Source organism: Balaenoptera borealis, assembly GCF_965194805.1.
Source record: "Balaenoptera borealis genome assembly, chromosome: 5".
Lineage (NCBI taxonomy): Eukaryota > Metazoa > Chordata > Mammalia > Artiodactyla > Balaenopteridae > Balaenoptera > Balaenoptera borealis.
This window is the reverse complement of record NC_138862.1, coordinates 127,305,715-127,328,215: the sequence shown is the minus strand read 5'-3', so window position 1 is coordinate 127,328,215 and position 22,501 is coordinate 127,305,715. Positions and strand designations below refer to the sequence as shown.

The window sequence follows — 22,501 nt, the reverse complement described above, 5'->3', positions numbered from 1 at the left end:
AAACAAAAAATTTCACAATTTGTATGGAAACACAAAAGACCCCGAATAGCCAAAGCAATCTTGAGAACGAAAAATGGAGCTGGGGGAATCAGGCTCCCTGACTTCAGACTATATTACAAAGCTTCAGTAATCAAGACAGTTTGGTACTGGCACAAAAACAGAAATATAGATCAATGGAACAGGATAGGAAGCCCAGAGATAAACCCACACACATATGGTCACCTTATCTTTGATAAAGGAGGCAAGAATATACAGTGGAGAAAAGACAGCCTCTTCAATAAGTGGTGCTGGGAAAATTGGACAGATACATGTAAAAGTATGAAATTAGAACACTCCCTGACACCATGCACAAAAATAAACTCAAAATGGATTAAAGACCTAAATGTAAGGCCAGACACTATCAAACTCTTAGAGGAAAACATAGGCAGAACATTCTATGACATACATCACAGCAAGATTCTTTTTGACCCAGCTCCCAGAGAAATGGAAATAAGAACACAAATAAACAAATGGGACCTAATGAAACTTAAAAGCTTTTGCACAGCAAAGGAAACCATAAACAAGACCAAAAGACAACCCTCAGAATGGGAGAAAATATTTGCAAATGAAGCAACTGACAAAGGATTAATCTCCAAGATTTACAAGCAGCTCATGCAGCTCAATAACAAAAAAATGAACAACCCAATCCAAAAATGGGCAGAAGACCTAAATAGACATTTCTCCAAAGAAGATATACAGATTGCCAACAGACACATGAAAGAATGCTCAACATCATTAATCATTAGAGAAATGCAAATCAAAACTACAATGAGATATCATCTCACACCGATCAGAATGGCCATCATCAAAAAATCTAGAAACAATAAATGCTGGAGAGGGTGTGGAGAAAAGGGAACCCTCTTGCACTGTTGGTGGGAATGTAAATTGATACAGCCACTATGGAGAACAGTATGGAGGTTCCTTAAAAAACTACAAATAGAACTACCATACGACCCAGCAATCCCACTACTGGGCATATACCCTGAGAAAACCATAGTTCAAAAAGAGTCATGTACCAAAATGTTCAATGCAGCTCTATTTACAATAGCCAGGACATGGAAGCAACCTAAATGTCCATCGACAGATGAATGGATAAAGAAGATGTGGCACATATATACAATGGAATATTACTCAGCCATAAAAAGAAATGAAATGGAGGTATTTGTAATGAGGTGGATGGAGTTAGAGTCTGTCATACAGAGTGAAGTAAGTCAGAAAGAGAAAAACAAATACAGTATGCTAACACATATATACGGAATCTAAGGGAAAAAAAAAAAAAAGCCATGAAGAACCTAGTGGCAAGACGGGAATAAAGACACAGACCTACTAGAGAATGGACTTGAGGATATGGGGAGGGGGTGGGGTGAGATGTGACAGGGTAAGAGAGTGTCATGGACATATATACACTACCAAATGTAAAATAGATAGCTAGTGGGAAGCAGCCACATAGCACAGGGAGATCAGCTTGGTGCTTTGTGACCACCTAGAGGGGTGGGATGGGGAGGGTGGTAGGGAGGGAGATGCAAGAGGGAAGAGATATGGGAACATATTGTATGTGTATAACTGATTCACTTTGTTATAAAGCAGAAGCTAACACACCATTGTAAGGCAATTATACTTCAATAAAGATGTTTAAAAAAAAAAAAAAAAAGAAACCCTACATGTTTTCAGATAATACACTTACACTTCCACTTTTAAACAGGACAGAGTAGCAGAAAGAAAATTTACACTTCCACCTGTACCAACCAAACCAAAACCAAAACCAAAACCAAAACCAAAAAATACGAAACAATAGTTTTCAAGACAATGGATATCAGGTTTATGTTCATACAAAGACCTGAACATGAATGTTCATAGTGGTTTTATTTGTAGTAGTCAAAAACTGGAAACAACCTACATTTCCATCAAAAGGTGAATGGATAGACAAATTTTGGTGTATTCATACAATGGAATACTACACACCAATTAAAAAGAATGGACTGTTAATAAATCCAACAACATTCACAATCACAAAATAATTATGCTGAGTGGAAGAAGCCAGACAAAAAAGAGAACATACTGTATGATTCCATTTATATAAAATCCCATCACATGCAAACTAGTCTATAGTGATGGAAAGCAGATCAGTTGTTGTCTAGGGATGGGGGTGGGGTTGGGGAGGGATCATGAAGGGCAAAGAAATAACTTTTGGAATGATGGGTATGTTCATTATTTTGATCATGGTAATGGTTTCACAGGTATATATGTATGTCAGAATTTATCAAATTGTATACTTTAAATATGCACTATTTATTATATGTCAACTATACATCAATAAAATTGTAAAAAATCAAGAGCTAAACAATGGTTGCAGTACTTATATTTTAGATAATTAAAACTGGATAAAAGTACACCTGATAGAGAGGGCCTAACGTTCTTCCTACTAGCAGCACTGTCCCGTCTCAGCGGCCCTCCAAAAAACTCCTAGGCCTCTGAGGAAGAGTTTGAAAACCCCTGTTTTAAACTAAGAGTTAACCACAGGCTCTTAAACTGACAAAATTTAGATTAACATAATTTAAAAATTATATTTCTTCCATGCAAATCAAAACTATAATGAGGTACCACCTCACACCAGTCAGCATGGCAGTAATTAAGAAGTCTACAAATAACAAATGCTGGAGAGGGTGTGGAGAAAAGGGAACCCTCCTACACTGTTGGTGGGAATGTAAATTGGTGCAGCCACTATGGAGAACACTAAGGAGATTCCTTAAAAAACTAAAATTAGAGTTGCCATACGATCCAGCAATCCCACCCCTAGGCATATATACAGAGAAAATGATAATTCGAAGAGATACATGCACCCCAATGTTCATAGCGGCACTATCTACAATAGCCAAGACATGGAAGCAACCTAAACGTCCACTGACAGATGAATGGGTAAAGAAGATGTTATACACACACACACACACACACACACACACACACTGGAATACTACTCAGTCATAAAAAAGAATGAAATAATGCCATTTGCAGCAACATGGATAGACTTAGAGATTATCATATTAAGTGAAGTAAGTCAGACAAAGATAAATATGATATCGCTTACATGTGGAATCTAAAATATGACACAAATGAACTTATTAATGAACAGACTCATAGACATAGAAAACAAACTTATGGTTACCAGAGGGGAAAGGGGGTGGGGGAGGGATAAATTAAGAGTTTGGGATTAGCAGATACAAACTACTATATATAAAATAGATAAACAACAAGGTCTTACTGTATAGCACATGGAACTATATTCAATGTCATATAATAAACCATAATGTAAAAGAATATGAAAAAGAATATGTGTGTGTATATATATATATGTGTGTGTATATATATCTGTATCTATATCTATAACTGAATCATTTCGCTGTACACCAGAAACTAATACAACATTGTAAACTAACTATACTTGAATTTAAAAAACTGTATTTCTTCCTTTCAAAAATTGTTGGATTTCCAAACTGGGTCATAACAATTTCTTGGAGTATTCTAATCAACTAAGAGCATTTACATTACTGAATATCCAAATACTTTTTCTACCCAACCCTCGAAGACACAGGTTCTTTCACAAATTGTGGGCTAGTATTTAGAAATGTAATTGTAGGCCAACAAAACAAAGAATTTTAAATCTAGAAAAAACCTAAGATATTATCTTAAGTGTAATCCCTAAGGTCACCACACTAAAGATCTGGGTGCTTATCTTTTGACATTACTCTCTGCATTCCACTATGCTGCTTCCTGGAAATTCTTTACAATATTCTACATGGCAATGGACAAGAATAACTGAGAAGTCTTCCTAGGCCCATTACTTATAAAGGCGGGGGTAGTGCGTGAGGGAGCGGCAGTAACCAAAAGTGGCCCGTACTCATGGATGTGAAGCCAAACACCTGTCCTTTAAGAAAATCAGAATGAATATGGAGAACAGAGAATAAGTAGAAAGCATCAAGAAAGCTGCTCTTATGTAAAACGCAGCAAGGGTGAACCAGGAAGGGTGCCCAAGGAAGGCTCAGCCTAGTAAGAGAATATGACTCATTTTTTGTGAGGAATACAAGTAAGTCACTGAGAACACTTACATTTGGAAATTCTTAACAAAAATTTTATTTAAGATATCATGCCCTTATAAAAGGTACATCACATCAAGATAGCAAAAAGGACACTTTTTTGTGAGAGACTCACATGTACTCATCTATTTTACCTCATAATTCATTTCCTACCCTAACACGATAAAACTTTTTTTCCTTCTTCCTTTTGTTCCTTCTGCTCTGAAAGGGCAAGTGTCATGAGGGATATCTTAATAGAATGTGCCATTTCCTTGCCAGGAAAGCAACAGCTTCCTGCTGGCATTCCTTGTTCCCAGGCCAAAAAACTCTGAACTTAAATGCAACCTTTCTATTACTGGCACTTTCTCTCCCTGAGTTTCTCTCTTACACACTGTACTTTAAAACAGTCTTACATTTTAAGCACTCAAGAATTGCTTAAGAAATGATTAAAGGATCTAAAGTTAATTTAGTAATTAAACTTAGCAACGCTTTCTGTAAAAGAATCTCAAAATTAATAAAAATTATATGGATGGAGAACGACTCAACAGAAAGAAGGGGGTGAATTCTGAGAGTATATACATTTTATAACCCTTGTCTCAGAGTAAGATCAATCCTACAAAATATTTAGAATGTTAAGAATGCAATTTACACAGTAAAAATGATTTGTTTTCAGTGTGAAAGTATTTTTAATTTCCTTACTGCAGGTACAATGGCATCCAAGTCATCAATTTCTGTAACAGAAAAACAAAAATAATAAAAGAATAGCTTTATCCACTGTTAGGCTCAGATGAAATGAGAATCTCTATGCAAAGGCAAACCTCAGACACAAAGGCAACATCACTAGTGCTTTCATGCACATGAAACTTTTCTCCAATAGTGGTGATGAGTGTATCACTGATTCAGACAGAGATGCTTCACAGGGCAAAAAAAAGGGTAACAGCTACCACATACCTACAAAAGCATCCTCTGACTCTGATTATTAATCTCATTAGCAGTGTGTTCTTATGAACAGATCCTACTAGTGACATTTATGATATTATGTTACTGCCTCTTTAACTACATGGGTGAGCCTACATGGTGAAATCCCCAGTAGAGGCGCTCTCTCTCATGGGCCCCCATCTAAGGACTTAGGGATTTCTTCTCTTGGAACACAATCCTGTCCTAATTTTATGATAAAGATTTCTCATTAGTAGGATGGCTCTTAGGTCTACCTTTTAGGATGAAGCCTATCTACCTAATAAAAGGTGTGAGGTGTCTCAGAGTAAAATCTCAGATGCAATGTATTATAGAGCTTAGCCTGGTCCAGCCTACCAGATAGTTCAGGTTCTTCTCTGCCAGGTTCTTTCTGAGTTTGACTTCTCTTCCTAAGACTATCTTCTTCCAACCAGCCTAAGTTAGAATTCACCATCTGGAAGCTCCTAGCCACTAAGGAAGGTCCTTTCTCTGATTATGTAGACTCCAGCCCTACTTAAGGTAAGCCCCAGTGGCAGGTTCTCTAAATTCTCACCACTTTTTTCTAGATTATTCTGCTAGGTCACTGTTCATAAACTCATTTCCTTTACATAAAACATGATTCCTTGGATTCCATCTCTCTCCCTCCATGTTTAGCTGGATTTTGATGGTTCTTCCTTTAGCCAAAACACATGACCCATGATGTTTAAGCTCCTGACTTCAGTCAGAATTCTTATCTGAATCCACTTATCAAAATATAAGAAAGGAAAAAAATATCAGCAAATCTACAGCAGAGAATTTGGTTCACATCTTACATTGTGGTAAGGTACAAAGATCAAGTTATTCCCTGACCCGCATTCTAAAATCACACCTGTTGAATTGAAGCAAATGATCCCCCATGAACCATGCTGAGTATCATATCTGAGGGGAAGTTTCTATAGAAGGATTCTGAAATAAGTGTTGCTAGCACACCTATTAAAATGTTTATTAATGACACGAAACTCATTGTTTAAGTTAATTGCTACCCCAAAGCAAGTAAAATCATATTATTGCAGGAAACAAGGCTCTTTGAGATACAAGGCAACACATTTATACAATTCCACATCTCAAGTTAAACTTTCAAATTACACTTTCCCAAACAACAACAACAACAAAAAACAAAAACAAAAAAACACTTTCAATTTCAAATGAGCTATATGGAAAAAAAAAGAATTCATTAATAAATAAATCACTTTAACCTTTTTAAAAAAGTGATTTTTTGGCCATGCTGCGCAACTTGCGGGATTTTAGTTCCCCCGCCGGGGATTGAAACTGCGCCCTCGGCAGTGAAAGCCCAGAGTCCTAATGACCACTGGACCGCCAGGGAATTCCCTAAAAAGTGTTCTTAACCGTAAGACAAATTATTTTTATAGCCATATATAATCACACTTAAAGAGAATTGGGTCTCTATTTTGCCTATGATTCCTAAGCTAATTACATTTTTTTTCCCTTTAAGAGATGTTACTACTGACGAAGCCCTCAATCTGACCAAGAGTGTAAAATGTATCTCTTCCCTTCTATAGATTTATAAATTTATCTCCTTTCTACAGATGTTTACTTTATATTACTTCTCACCACCTGAGAAGGAAATTAATTTGTATATCTAAAAAACACAGTAAGTAGGAACTATCTTTAAAAAAAAAGAGAGAAGAAAAAGAAGGAGAAGGAGGAAGAAGAAAAAAAAAAGACACCTTACAAGATCATAAATTCTAAGGACATTTCTCATTGCCAATGACAGAGTCAAGGTTACACTGGGCCTAGCCAGAGTAATGTCATTTCTCATTTTAAGGTCCTAAAACAAAGGCACCCCCAGCTCCTTAAAGGATATATGCTTCTCTGTTCTGCAGACTAATCCCAACCAACTTTAACTGCAAGTTAGAAGTTTGCTTCCAGAACTGTTAGTGGTTTGCAGACACTTTCTACCACTCTGGGTAAAAACACTAATACTAATACTAAGGAGCACTGTTTCCTCAAACCCACTGACATCTTGAGACTCAAAATTTAACCACCGCCAACAAAGATCTTACCTAAGATTTCAAGTAGATCATTAGTAAATGCCTGAAATGCTGGGAAAAATTCCTCATGTTCTTCCAGTTTGTTGATAATGCTTTTAAAAAAAAATGCAGTTTACACTGAATTTCCAACTTGCATCTCATTGGACATAGAACATTTCAAAATGGAAAGAAATTGTCCTGCTAATTTAAATATAAGTTTAATGATCATTTACTGCAATCCGTCCTTTTTCAGCTCTTTGTTCATCTAGTAACACTTTTCTAAAAAAAAATTCTATTTTCAGTGTAATCATCTGTTCTAAAGTTAAATCTATATAACATTCCTAATATAGGAACTTTCTATTTAGCTTGAGGATTCTTAAGAGACCATGCTTTTATAACATTTTCTAAAAAGAATTGGCTTTTATATCCTGTATTCTATTAAACATTAAGAATAAGTATCAGTAATCAGTAAAACTGTGGGAAGGAGAAAAAGACCAATAGTGAGACATACATTCCTTTTAAAAGCATCAAGTATCAGAAAACTCAAGTGTCAGGTAAGGGTTCTTCTTGGAAAACTTGCAGAACATATGTAGCTATAAAATCTGGGGAAGGAGGGAGGAAGAGTATAGCTATAACATTTCAATATTTTAAAAAAACATTAGGTTTTATGTTGGAGATGCCTAGCTTTTTAAAAAAAATCCTTAACATCTTCTCATCAAATAATACACATACTCTTAGTGATTATTTAGTGATCAGTGATTGATGGTATTGTACTAAAAACTGGACTTATATATTCTGAATTCACATGAAGTTGCTAATAAAGTTTGAATTTCTCCATATATAATTTGGGAACAAGCTTACAGCAATAATGCTGGAGTCCTGACCCACCCTATGTAAACCTATAGGCCCTAGAGTCTACTTTTATCTTGAAAATACTTGACATTCTCTCCATCCCTAAGGTGTGAGATTATTTTAGATTGTCAAGTTATTTTAAAAAATGCTATTTCAAACAGGAAAGTTAAATAACTTATGAAGTTTTGAAAGTCTTTAATTTTACCACTCCAAACATTCAGGATGATACTTTGTAACCTTTTCAAAATAAATACCTTTGGAGGTCTTCAGGTCCCAATACCTGCATAACCTGTTCATTCACATCTTCACTAACCAGCCTACACAATTTTCCAACTGTGCTCACCAGCACACACAATGAGGATGAACTATCTGCAAAAGAGAAATAAAAGGATAGGATATTTTAAAAGAGAGTTTTCAAAATCATTAAATCAAACACTTTATGCTTCAGTTAGCCTTGATTTTTTAACTACTTTTTGTTGATTTATTAATAATAATTCTTAAATGGGGGGCCAAAAATGACAAAGGGTCATCACCTAGTTCTAAGAGTTCCTGGAGGTTTCTCACAGCATTGTTCACTTCTCCAAGCCTAGTATAAACTTCATTCATTCGGGGATAGACTCCAGTTAAAGAAGGCACATCAAATAATTTTTGGAAGTGAGAAACAATAGCTCGCAAAATTTGAAAGTCTGGCATATTGCTGTCCTGCCCAAAAGAGAGGAAGAAAAAGAAAGATAGTTTACATCTTAGAATTATTCCAAATCTTTAATAAAAACTTTAAAAAGAGAAATAGAGTTCTAGTAGAATATCTATATCCATATCATTATTAGTTTCTAAGATAAAGAGTACATTAAAATGTGAACATTTATGTAAGTATTAGGTAGTATTACCTTTTCCTTATTTTCCACTTCTTCTAACATGGTATCTACTATAAACAACAGATCTTCAACTTTGACACCTTCATTTTCATCCTGCTTCTTTAAATTATGCCAAGGCACCAGTTCTGCAGATAGTATTTTCAAGGACTTATACAAATCCTTTACGAAAGAAACAATATGCTATTACTGATTTTTAAAGTTTTCATAATAATGCTAATAAAATATAATTATCCAAGCAGGTTTAATATATATATTAACGATCATCATTATGTTTTTAAAAATACCATTATCAGTTTAGAAAAAGTCTGTTAAATTAGTTTTCTCCAGGCCTTACATATATATATATTGATTATCTGGAATCTGGATGTTTAAAGTAATTATATGTTATTTATTAGTAGCATATGTTATTTAAGTAATTATTTTGAATTATTGATGAATAAAAAATAAGCTTGTCCTTAATATTTTGCCTTTGATTTTTTAAATAACAGATTTACTGAGATGTAATTCACATACCATAAAATTCATCCTCTTTAAATGTGCAATTCAGTAGTTTTGACTTATTTACACAGATGTGCAATCATCACCATTATCCAACTCTAGAACAATTTTCATGACTCCAAAAAGAAACCCTCCCTCCCTCCCACCCTCCCTATCCCACCCCTCTAGGTGGTCACAAAGCACCGAGCTGATCTCCCTGTGCTATGCGGTTGCTTGTATATGTATAACTGATTCACTTTGTTATAAAGCAGAAACTAACACACCATTGTAAAGCTATTATACTCCAATAAAGATGTTAAAAAAAAAAAAAGAAGAAACCCTTGTACCCACTTACAGTCATTCCCCGTTCTCTCCTGCTCCCAGCCCTTGGGTAACTACTAATCTACTTTCTGTTTCTATGGATTTGCCTATTCTGAGCATTTCATTAAAAAAATGGAATCATACAATAAGTGGCCTTTTGTGACAGGCTTCTTTCACTTAGGATATTTTCAAGATTCATCCATGTTATAGTATGTATCTCCAGGAAAGTTTTTAATTCGAAAGGATGCCTAAAGTAATTCGACTTGACTTTCATGACAGCCTACTTAGTTTTCCTGGCCTAGATATGTTGTCCTAATCTATTTAAAACTGTGCACAAGAGGCCGGGCTCCTGGAAGTTTAGACGTCTAAGACTGGTCAATCAATAAACAAATATGTACTGAGCATCTACTATGTGCATGGCACAGTGCTTGGCCCTTTAGAACAAGGCCATCCAAAAGGAATGTAATGTGTGTCACAGTAATATTGTCTAGTAGCCACATTTAAAAAAGTAAAAAGAAATAGCTGACAATTTTAATAATATATTTAACCCAATATATCCAAAATATTATCATTTAACAGATAATCAATATTTTAACTATTTTTCTCCATAATAAGTCTTCTAAATCTGGTGTGTAATTTTATACTTGCAGCACATCTCAGTTGGGACTAGTCACATTTCAAGTGATCAAAAGCTACATGTGGCTTAGTGGTTATTGTATTAGACAGTGCAACTCTAGAATACAGAAAGAAATACAGGAAATTCTACTTTTCTCAACTTCTTATTTTAGTCCTCCACTTATTTAACACTCTCCAATTAGTACCCAGACCTCACATATTAATATCTTTAATTTTTCATTTGGTAAGAAGGCAGTTATCTATTTTAGCAATTCAAGGCAACACATTCAGTGCCAAATAAATGTATTAAACAGTAAGCGCCACCAGAATTTGAAAAAAAAGTCAGGAAGTCAGAGCATAATGATACTTTCATTAACCAACATTTTTCATCAGTAAGGTGCAATTATAAAGAAAAAGTCTATGGTAAAAGCACACCAAATATAAAACTTTGCTTGAGAATAAAAGTATATAAAGCCCATGGACTCCTACAGATTTTCAAAGCCTGTAAAAAATATTCAACCCCTTACCTTTAAGGAAGCCAGTTGATCTGCCCACATTTCTATTATAGGAACAAGATGCTCAAATCCACAATCTTGAACAAGATCTCTATTAAAATGTTGGGCTCCTCCTTTGCTCTGTTTATAAATTATTACTGGAGCTCTTGGATTGTGAATAATTGAATTGATGCTCCTTAATACCTTTAAAAAAGACAGTGTTTTCAGTTGAAATGTTTATCACAGTCCTATCAAAGTGATATATGTTAAAGGAATGCTTTACATATCAATGTAACATCATTACCAAGTTAGAGATTCATTGGACAGGATTCACCAAAACAAGTGTCTTTCAAAGGACTGTACAGAACAAGTGAGTGAAAAATGCTGTGTTATTTTTCTTTTCTTCCCATAGAAAGCTACAGGTCTCCTGAGAATTTGATTTCCGATGCTTATTAACAAACAGTTTTGTTGTTGCTGTTGTTTGGTTTAGTACATGCATTTCAATGTTTTGCTTCTATTATACTTAAACTCTACTTTGAATTCCATTTTAATGGAAAAAAAAATTAATTCCCCTTCATTAAATTATTAATGAGCACAGGAACATAGTCTTTCTTCTCCCTCTACCTCACACCAAAGATTAAGGAGGGCAGCAGAACTCCTAAGAGAGATCAGGGAGCTGATATTAGCTGAGTGCCAGAAGGTCATAGCACAATTCCATTCCATGAGGGTGGTAGTGAACCAAGGGGGATTACATACATGTCTAGCAGTATGTATCCATACCTTGTAGTAGACTGTTAGCAAAAATTACTGCAATTATTACTCTTCCTTATACCCTCTCCCCTTGGCAGTATGACACTGCAGGTTCTCCCATCAAGAGGTAGAGTATTTTCTACTCCTTGAATCTGGGGTAATCTTGGGCCTTGCTTTGGCATACAGAAAAGGAAGTAATGGTGTGCCAGCTTGAAGCCCAAGACTCAAGGGGCCTTGATTATTTCTGCTCTCTCCCATTGAGCTCTGCTGCCATGTGGACCAGCCCAGGCTAGATGGTGAATTACAGGGGCTGACAAGTCCTGAGATCTGCAGTTAGCAATGCTGGACACCCAGAAGAGCCAAGGGCATAGTTCTAGTCTGAATTCCCTCAAGCCTGAGACCAAGGAAGAGCCAATGTTTCAGTTCAACATTTGAAAGCAGGAAAAAAAATTGATGTCCCAGCTCAAAGGCAGTCAGGCAGGCAGAAAGTCCCTCCTTCCTCAGCCTTTTTGGTCTACTCAGGCCTTCAACTGATTTGATGAGACCCAGCCACCATGAGGAGGGCAATCTGCTTTACCCAGTCTACCATTACAAATGTTACTCTCATCCAGAACTACCCTCACAGACACACCCAGAACAATGTTTGACCAAATTATCTGGGCACCCTCTGGCCTAGTCAAGTTGACACATAAAATTAACCATCACAAGTCCACCCCTTGTCAACTTGGCACCCATACACTTTGCCTTAAACCGTATTTAATCTCCAAATAAAGACAATAACAAGATCATGGATCACCTAACATGATACAACGGTGCTGTGTACAACCAAAAATGTCCTAACCCCTTCACCAGAAGAGGAGGTGAAGTCCTAACGTGAGGATTACTCTTCTCCTTGATACCCTGTAACTTAAAAACTATGATATAAAAATAACAATACTCAAGTATGATGACATAAAGTCATTATATGATAAGAGAATAAGAGCAGGAAAAAAACAAAGATATTTGCTATATATATATATATATATATATATATATATATATATATATTTACAAACATACACACATACACCCATGTGAACATATTCATAACCAAATAAGGAGGATATACACATGACAATTATAATCCTCATTTCTATAAGTCATCATATGGTCACAGCTGGTATTTATCACTACTTTCTTCCATTACCTTTTTTTTTTATTATGTTTGCCTTCAGCAAGCACCTCAGCTGGTCCTGGTTCTTTACTTGCTGGGGTAATCCAAATCTTCATTCCTGAAGGGTCTGGGCCATTAGTAGTTCTGCCTAGACCAGGTTGTTGGAGTTTTCCATTGACCTTTATCACAAGGCATGGCAATATTAAGAGATGCCCTAAGGGATGTCCTGTATTCTAGACATTCTCTTCCTTTCCTTCCTTGTGGAGTGGTAGTACACTGCTCAAAGTTCTGCCCAGTGGGAGGATTTCCCTTCACTACTTTCCTTCAGGGATGTCCCAGACAGAAGCTGTAGTGCTGCAGTTGTCTACTTTAATGTGGTCCCTACAGATCATGCAGAGCCACCTGTAAATCAGGCCTAAGTCTCCCCTTCTTATGTCAATTGATCATAGGGAACTCCCCATGAGGCCACAGGTGCAGGCTGGGGGAGAGAAGGTAGTGCAGCAAGAGTGGGAAACCACAGGCATTTGGCCACTGCTTCATGTAATTTATTGTGCCTTCAGGGCCTGCTCGGGCCCAATTTCATATGTACCACCTTCATTTGATGACAGAGTGCTGCTCTGCTCACCCAACTTTATGGCTTGGTGGGTCAGATGACACCCAGCTCATGACGGGTAATTCAGGTCACATGGTAACTTTGTGGCCCACCGTTAAGCCTTTTACTCAGGCCCCGTAGCAGGCCAAGAGTTATTACTTAAAAGGAAAGTAGTTATTTGCAGAGGATGAAAGGATTTTTCTCCCAAATCCTAAGGGCCTGACTGATGATTCACCTACAGGGGCCACCAAAGGCTCCAAGCAGCATCCCTACCTGCCACGACAGTCTAAGCCCCATCGGATCTGCTGGATCCTGTGGCCCGAATGGCAGAGCAGCTTGCACCGCAGCCTGGACCGATGCAGAGCCTTCCCTTGTTCTGGGCCCCACTCAAAACTACTGCCTTTTCAGATCACTCAGTAAATGGGTTGGAGTAACACATCACATGAGGAATATGTTACCTCCAAAATCCAAAGAGGCCTACTAGGTGTTGTGCCAGGTTTTTGGTTGTAAGAGGGGCCAGAGCAATAACTTATCCTTTACCTTAAAGGGAGATCTTGACATGCCCACACCACTTGAGCCCTAGAAGTTTCACTGAAGTAGAAGGCCCCTGAATTTTTGTTAGATTTATTTCCCATCCTTTAACATGCAAATGTCTTACCAAGAAGTTGCTACTTCTTGCTCAGTAGGTCCAATCAGCATAACGTCATCAATGTAATTGGCCAGTGTGATATCTTATAGAAGGGAAAGATGATCAAGATCCTTCCTTGTCAACTAAATTATGATATAGGGCTGGAGAACTGATATACCCCTAAGGCATGACAGTGAAGGTATATTATTGGCTTTGCCAGTTTAAGCAAACCACTAGTGGTGGTCCTTATTGACAGGTATGGAGAAAAAAGAGTTTCTCATCTCATTTAGAAACATTCTCAGAAAAACCCAGAATAACGTTTGACCAAATATCTGGGCACCCTGTGGTCCAGTCAAGTTGATACATAAAATGAACCATCACAAACACCCATGTAATCACTACCTAGATTCAATAATTGTTAACATTTTGCCATATTTGCTCACTCTATATTTTGAGCTGAACCATTTGAAGAAACTGCAGACATGATAACACTTCACTCTCATACATACTTAAGCATGCATCTCTTAAAAGTAGGCATATTCTTCTACAAAATCATAATGTCATTATTATAAATAAGAAAATTAACAATAATTTCCCCCTCACACACCTACAGTCAGTATTTGACAAAGAAGGCAAAATATACAATGGACGAAAAAATGTCTCTTCAGCAAGTGGTGCTGGGAAAGCTGGACAGCTGCATGTAAATCAATGAAGTTAGAACACTCCATCACACCAGAAACAAAAAATAAACTCATAATGGCTTAAAGACTTAAATATAAGACAGGACACCATAAGACTCCTAGAAGAGAACATAGGCAAAACATTCTCTGACATAAATTGTAGCAATGTTTTCTTAGGTCAGTTTCCCAAGGCAATAGAAATAAAAGCAAAAATAAACAAATGGGACCTAATCAACTTATAAGATTTTGCACAGCAAAAGAAACCATAAACAAAATGAACAGACAGCCTATGTACTGAGGGAAAATATTTGCAAATGATGCGACCGACAAGGGCTTAATTTCCAAAATACACAATCAGCTCATACAACTGAATAACAAAAAAGCAAACAACCCAATCAAAAAATGGGCAGAAGACCTAAATAGACATTTCTCCAAAGACATATAGATGGCCAATAGGCACATGAAAAGATGCTCAACACTGCTAATTATTAGAGAAATGCAAATCAAAACTACAATGAGTGCTCGCTTCGGCAGCACATATACTAAAATTGGAACAGAACAGAGAAGATTAGCATGGACCCTGTGCAAGGATGACAAGCAAATTCGTGAAGCATTCCATATTTTTTTGTTATAAAGCAGAAACTAACACACCATTGTAAAGCAATTATACTCCAATAAAGATGTTAAAAAAAAAAAAAAAACTACAATGAGGTACCACCTCATGCTGGTCAGAACGGCCATCATTAAAATCTACAAATAACAAATGTTGGAGAGAGTATGGAGGAAAGGGAACCTTCCTACACTGTTGGTGGGAATGTAAGGTGGTGCAGCCACTGTGGAAAACAGTATGGAGGTTCCACAGAAAACTAAAAATAGAGTTACCATATGATCCAGCAATCCCACTCTTGGGCATATATCCAGAGAAAACTATAATTCAAAAAGACACATGCACCCCAATATTCACAGCAGCACTATTTACAACAGCCAAGACATGGAAACAACCTAAATGTCCATCGACAGATGAATGGATAAAGAAGATGTAGTACATATATATACACAATGGAATACTACTCAGCCATAAAAAAAGAATGAAATAATGCCATTTGCAGCAACATGGATGGACCTGGAGATGATCATACTAAGTGAAGTAAGTCAGACAGAAAAGACAAATATCATATGATATCACTTATATGTGGAAGCTAAAATATGATATAAATAAATGTGTTTACAAAACAGAAACAGACTCACAGACATACAAAACAAACTTACGGTTATCAAAGGGGAAAGTTGGGGGAGGGATAAATAAGGAGTTTCAGATTAGCAGATACAAACTACTACATATAAAATAGGTAAACAACAAGGCTGTACCATATAGTACAGGGAACTATACTCAATATCTTGTAATAACCTATAATGAAAAAGAATATATATGGATATATACATAACTGAATAACTTTGTGGTACACCAGAAACTTAACGCATTATAATCAACTAGACTTCAAGAAAAAAATAATAAAAATAAAATAAAAACCCAATAATTCCCTAACATCATCAATGCTTGGACTGAAGTTTAAATATACTGATATGTATAATATGTGACTATAACCCCTGTGCCAAAAGCTATGAGTTCTAATTTATATATTATTCAAGGAAAGGGAGACTCAAAACATCCACTTTAAAGAGAGAAGAGTTGGGGCTTCCCTGGTGGTGCAGTGGTTGAAAATCTGCCTGCCGATGCAGGGGACACAGGGTTCGATCCCTGGTCCAGGAAGATCCCACGTGCCGCGGAGCAACTAAGCCCGTACACCACAACTACTGAGCCGGTGCTCTAGAGCCCATGAGCCACAACTACTGAGCCCACGTGTCACAACTACTGAAGCCTGCATGCGTAGAGCCTGTGCTCTGCAACAAAGAGAAGGCATCACAATGAGAAGCTTGTGCACCGCAATGAAGAGTAGCCCCCGCTCGCCACAACTACAGAAAGCCCGCGTGTAACAACGAAGACCCAACGGAGCCAAAAATAAATTAATAAATTAATAAATCAAAAAAATACTTCTAAAACAAAAAGAGAGAAGAGTAAAGCCATCTCCTTTGTTTCCACCATCAGGCCCAGGCTATTTGATAAATAAAAATAAAAATAAATAAAAAACCAATAATTCCCTAATATCAGGGAATTATAAAGACAACATACCATTTTCATACTGAATTTTTGTCCCTACTCATACTTCAAGCTACAACTCACAGGTCTCCTGGTAATATGACTTGAGATGTTTATTTTGGAGCTTTTTAATTTTTTATTTATTTTTTAGTTCAAGAGAGTGTACTCAACATTTCACTTCTATTTAAACACATTCCAGGGCTTCCCTGGTGGCGCAGTGGTTAAGAAGCCGCCTGCCAATGCAGGGGACACGGGTTCGAGCCCTGGTCCGGGAAGATCCCACGTGCCACAGAGCAACTAAGCCTGCGCACCACAACTACTGAGCCCGCGCTCCACATTTACTGAAGCCCATGCGCCTAGAGCCATGCTCTGCAACAAGAGAAGCCACCGCAATGAGAAGCCCGTGCACCGCAACGAAGAATAGCCCCCACTCGCCACAACTAGAGAAAGCCTGAGCACAGCAACAAAGACCCAACACAGCCAAAAAAAAATAAAAAATAAAAAAAAAGACCCTAAACACATCCCTATAATGGAAAAATTAATTAATTCCCCTCCATGGAATTATTATTGACAACAAAGTATATTCTTCTTCTTCTATTTTTGGGGGGGGGGGGTGAAGTATTAAAGGATAGCTTTATTACTTTGCCAGGCAAAGGGGGACACACTGGACTTCTGCCTCGAAAACCTGTGTCCTAATCCAAGAGGATTTTTTCTTTCTAATTTTTTTTTTTTAACATCGTTATTGGAGTATAATTGCTTTACAATGTTGTGTTAGTTTCTGCTGTATAACAAAGTGAATCAGCTGTACATATAAATATATCCCCATACCTCCTCTCTCTTGCATCTCCCTCCCACCCTCCCTATCTCACCCCTGTAGGTGGTCACAAAGCACCAAGCTGATCTCCCTGTGCTATGCAGCTGCTTCCCACTAGCTATCTATTTTACATTTGGTAGTGTATATACGTCAACGCTACTCTCTCACTTAGTCCCAGCTTACCCCTCCCCCTCCCTGTGTCCTCAAGTCCATTCTCCACGTCTCCGTCTTTATTCCTGTCCTGTCCCTAGGTTCATGAGAACCATTTTTTTTTAGATTTCATATATATATGTTAGCATATGGTATTTATTTTTCTCTTTCTGACTTACTTCACTCTGTATGACAGACAGACTCTAGGTCCATCCACCTCACTACAAATAACTCAATTTCGTTTCTTTTTATGGCTGAATAATATTCCATTGTATATATGTGCCACATCTTCTTTATCCATTCATCTGTCGATGGACACTTACGTTGCTTACATGTCCTGGCAACTGTAACATGTGCTTCAATGAACATTGTGATACATGTCTCTTTTTGAATTATGGTTTTCTCGGGGTATATGCCCAGTAGTGGGATTGCTGGGTCATATGGTAGTTCTATTTTTAGTTTTTTGAGGAACCTCCATACTGTTCTCCATAGTGGCTGTATCAATTTACATTCCCACCAACAGTGCAAGAGGGTTCCCTTTTCTCCACACCCTCTCCAGCATTTATTGTTTGTAGGCTTTTTGATGATGGCCATTCTGACTGGTGTGAGGTGATAGCTCACTGTGGTTTTGATTTGCCTTTCTCTAATGATTAGTGATGTTGAGCATCCTTTCATGTGTTTGTTGGCAATCTGTATATCTTCTTTGGAGAAATGTCTATTTAGGTCTTCTGCCCATTTTTGGATTCCGTTGTTTTTTTGATATTGAGCTGCATGAGCTGCTTGTATATTTTGGAGATTAATCCTTTGTCAGTTGCTTCGTTTGCAAATATTTTCTCCCATTCTGAGGGTTGTCTTTTCGTCTTGTTTATGGTTTCCTTTGCTGAGCAAAAGCTTTTAAGTTTCATTAGGTCCCATTTGTTTATTTTTCTTTTTATTTCCATTTCTCTAGGAGGTGGGTCAAAAAGGATCTTGCTCTGATTTATCTCATAGAGTGTTTGGCCAATGTTTTCCTCTAAGAGTTTTATAGTGTCTGGCCTTACATTTAGGTCTTTAATCCATTTTCAGTTTATATTTGTGTACGGCGTTAGGAAGTGTTCTAATTTCATTCTTTTACATGTAGCTGTCCAGTTTTCCCAGCACCACTTATCGAAGAGGCTGTCTTTTCTCCATTGTATATTCTTGCCTCCTTTATCAAACATAAGGTGACCATATGTGCATGGGTTTATCTCTGGGCTTTCTATCCTGTTCCATTGATCTGTATTTCTGTTTTTGTGCCAGTACCATAGTGTCTTGATTACTGTCGCTTTGTAATATAGTCTAAAGTCAGGGAGCCTGATTCCTCCAGCTCCGTTTTTCTTTCTCAAGATTGCTTTGGGGAACTTCCCTGCTGACACAGTGGTTAAGAATCGGCTTGCCAATGCAGGGGACACGGGTTCGAGCCCTGGTGAGGGAAGATCCCACATGCCACGGAGCAACTAAGCCCGTGCTCCAAAACTACTGAGCCTGCGCTCTAGCACCCACGAACCACAACTACTGAGCCCATGCGCCACAACTACTGAAGCCACGTTGCACAACTTCTGAAGCCCGTGCACCTAGAGCCCGTGCTCCACAACAAGAGAAGACACTGCAATGAGAAGCCCACGCACCACAACAAAGAGTAGCCCTCGCTCATCACCACAACTAGAGGAAGCCCGCACCCAGCAATGAAGACTCAACGCAGCCATAAATAAATAAATAAATAAATAAATAAATAAATAAATAAATAAAAAAGAAAAAAAAGGATTGCTTTAGCTACTCGGGGTCTTTTGTGTTTCCACACAAACTAAAATTTTTTGTTCTAGTTCTGTGAAAAATGCCATTGGTAGTTTGATAGGGACTGCACTGAATCTGCAGATTGCTTTGGGTAGTATAGTCATTTTCACAATATTGATTCTTCCAATCCAAGAACATGGTATATCTCTCCATCTGTTTGTATCATCTTTAATTTCTTTCATCAGTGTCTTATAGTTTTCTGCATACAGGTCTTTTGTCTCAAGTAGGTTTATTCCTAGGTATTTTATTCTTTTTGTTGCAGTGGTAAATGGGAGTGTTTCCTTATTTTCTCCTTCAGATTTTTTGTCGTTAGTTTATAGGAATGCAACAGATTTCTGTGCATTAATTTTGTATCCTGCTACTTTACCAAATTCATTGATAGCTCTAGTAGTTTTCTGGTAGCATCTTTAGGATTCTCTATGTATAGTATGTCATCTGCAAACAGTGACAGTTTTACTTCTTTTCCGATTTGGATTCCTTTTATTTCTTTTTCTTCTCTGACTGCCATAGCTAAAACTGCCAAAACTAAGTTGAATAATAGTGGTGAGAGTGGGCAACCTTGTCTTGTTCCTGATCTTAGAGGAAATGGTTTCAGTTTCTCACCACTGAGAACGTTGGCTGTGGGTTTGTCATATATGGCCTTTATTATGCTGAGGTAGGTTCCCTCTATGCCCACTTTCTGGAGAGTTTTTATCATAAATGGGTGTTGAATTTTGTCAAAAGCTTTTTCTGCATCTATTGAGATTATCATATGGTTTTTATCCTTCAATTTGTTAATATGGTGTATCACATTGATTGATTTGCATATATTGAAGAATCCTTGCATCCTGGGATAAACCCCACTTGATCATGGTGTATGATCCTTTTAATGTGCTGTTGGATTCTGTTTGCTAGTATTCTGTTGAGGATTTTTGTATCTATGTTCATCAGTGATATTGACATGTAGTTTTCTTACTTTGTGACATCTTTGTCTGGTTTTGGTATCAGGGTGATTGTGGCCTCGTAGAATGAGTTTGGGAGTGTTCCTCCCTCTGCTATATTTAGGAAGCGTTTGAGAAGCATAGGTGTTAGCTCTTCTCTAAATGTCTGATAGAATTCACCTGTGAAGCCATCTGGTCCTGGACTTCTCTTTGTTGGAAGATTTTTAATCACAGTTTCAATTTCAGTGCTTGTGATTGGTCTGTTTATATTTTCTATTTCTTCCTGGTTCAGTCTCGAAAGGTTGTACTTTTCTAAGAATTTGTCCATTTCTTCCAGGTTGTCCATTTTATTGGCATATAGTTGCTTGCAGTAGTCTCTCATGATCTTCTGTATTTCTGCAGTGTCAGTTATTACTTCTTTTTCATTTCTAATTCTGTTGATTTGCGTCTTCTCCCTTTTTTTCTTGATGAGTCTGGCTAATGGTTTATCAATTTGTTCATCTTCTCAAAGAACCATCTTTTAGCTTCATTGATCTTTGCTATTGTTTCCTTCATTTCTTTTTCATTGATTTCTGATCTGATCTTTATGATTTCTTTCCTTCTGCTAACTTTGGGGTTTTTTTGTTCTTCTTTCTCTAATTGCTTTAGGTGTAAGGTTAAGTTGTTTGAGATTTTTCTTGTTTCTTGAGGTAGGATTGCATTGCTATAAACTTCCCTCTTAGAACTGCTTTTGCTGCATCCCACAGGTTTTGTGTCATAGTGTTTTCACTGTCATTTGTTTCTAGGTATTTTTTGGTTTCCTCTTTGATTTCTTCAGTGATCTCTTGGTTATTTAGTAGCATATTGTTTAGCCTCCATATGTTTAAACTATTTTTTACAGGTTTTTTTTCCTGTAATTGATATCTAGTCTCATAGCGTTATGGTCAGAATAGATACTTGATACTATTTCAATATTCTTACATTTACCGAGGTTTGATTTGTGACCCAAGATATGATCTATCCTGAAGAATGTTCCATGACTACTTGAAAAGAAAGTGTATTCTGTTGTTTTTGGATGGAATGTCCTATAAGTATCAATTAAGTCCATCTGGTCTATTGTGTCATTTAAAGCTTATGTTTCCTTATTAATTTTCTGTCTGGATGATCTGTCCATTGGTGTAAGTGAGGTGTTAAAGTCTCCCACTATGAATGTGTTACTCTTGATGTCCCCTGTTATGGCTGTTAGCACTTGGCTTATGTATTCAGGTGCTCCTATGTTGGGTGCATAAATATTTACAATTGTTATATCTTCTTCTTGGATTGATCCCTTGATCATTATGTAGTGTCTTTGTCTCTTGTAATAATCTTTATTTTAAAGTCTATTTTGTCTGATATGAGTATTGCTATTCCAGCTTTTTTTTGATTTCCATTTGCATGGAATATCTTTCTCCATCCCCTCACTTTCAGTCTGTATGTGTCCCTAGGTCTGAAGTGGGTCTCTTGCAGACAGCATATATACAAGTCTTGTTTTTGCATCCATTCAGCCAGTCTGTGTCTTTTGGTTGGAGCATTTAATCCATTTACATTTAAGTTAATTATCAATATGTGTGTTCCTATTACCATTTTCCTAATTGTTTTGGGTTTGTTTTGGTCGGTCTTTTCCTTCTCTTGTGTTTCCTGCTTAGAGAAGTTCCTTTAGCATTTGTTGTAAAGCTGGTTTGGTGGTGCTGAATTCTCTTAACTTTTGGTTGTCTGTAAAGGTTTTAACTTCTCCTCTGAATCTGAATGAGATCCTTGCTGGGTAGAGTAGTCTTGGTTGTAGGTTTTTCCCTTTCATCAGTTTAAATATGTCCTGCCACTCCCTTCTGGCTTGCAGAGTTCCTGCTGAAAGGTCAGCTGTTAACCTTATGGGGATTCCGTTGTATGTTATTTGTTGTTTTTCCTTTGCTGCTTTTAATATTTTTTCTTTGTATGTAATTTTTGATAGTTTGATTAATATGTGTCTTGGCGTGTTTCTCCTTGGATTTATCCTGTATGGGACTCTCTGCGCTTCCTGTACTTGATTGACTATTTCCTTTCCCATCTTAGGGAAGTTTTCGACTATGATCTCTTCAAATATTTTTTCTTTTTTTAAACAT

General features: G+C 37.1%; 1 protein-coding gene across 7 annotated transcripts in view; it reads right to left on the bottom strand.

Moving 5' to 3' along the window:
• Positions 1-1,885: 1,885 nt before the first annotated feature.
• The window catches only part of CEP70 (centrosomal protein 70), a 78,611-nt gene continuing 57,995 nt past the window's right edge, over positions 1,886-22,501 (bottom strand). For 6 of the 7 annotated variants that reach the window (XM_082393694.1, XM_082393698.1, XM_082393697.1 and 3 more), the window contains 6 exons: positions 10,761-10,931; positions 8,833-8,979; positions 8,479-8,647; positions 8,200-8,314; positions 7,127-7,206; positions 1,886-4,840 (listed from right to left, as the gene is read on the bottom strand). In XM_082393694.1, the coding sequence (XP_082249820.1) occupies positions 4,779-4,840; positions 7,127-7,206; positions 8,200-8,314; positions 8,479-8,647; positions 8,833-8,979; positions 10,761-10,931 (744 nt within the window). In that variant the 3' untranslated portion in view covers positions 1,886-4,778. Of the gene's footprint in view, positions 7,207-8,199; positions 8,315-8,478; positions 8,648-8,832; positions 8,980-10,760; positions 10,932-22,501 lie in introns of all 7 variants that reach the window. The other variant, XM_082393696.1, reaches the window with a different exon arrangement.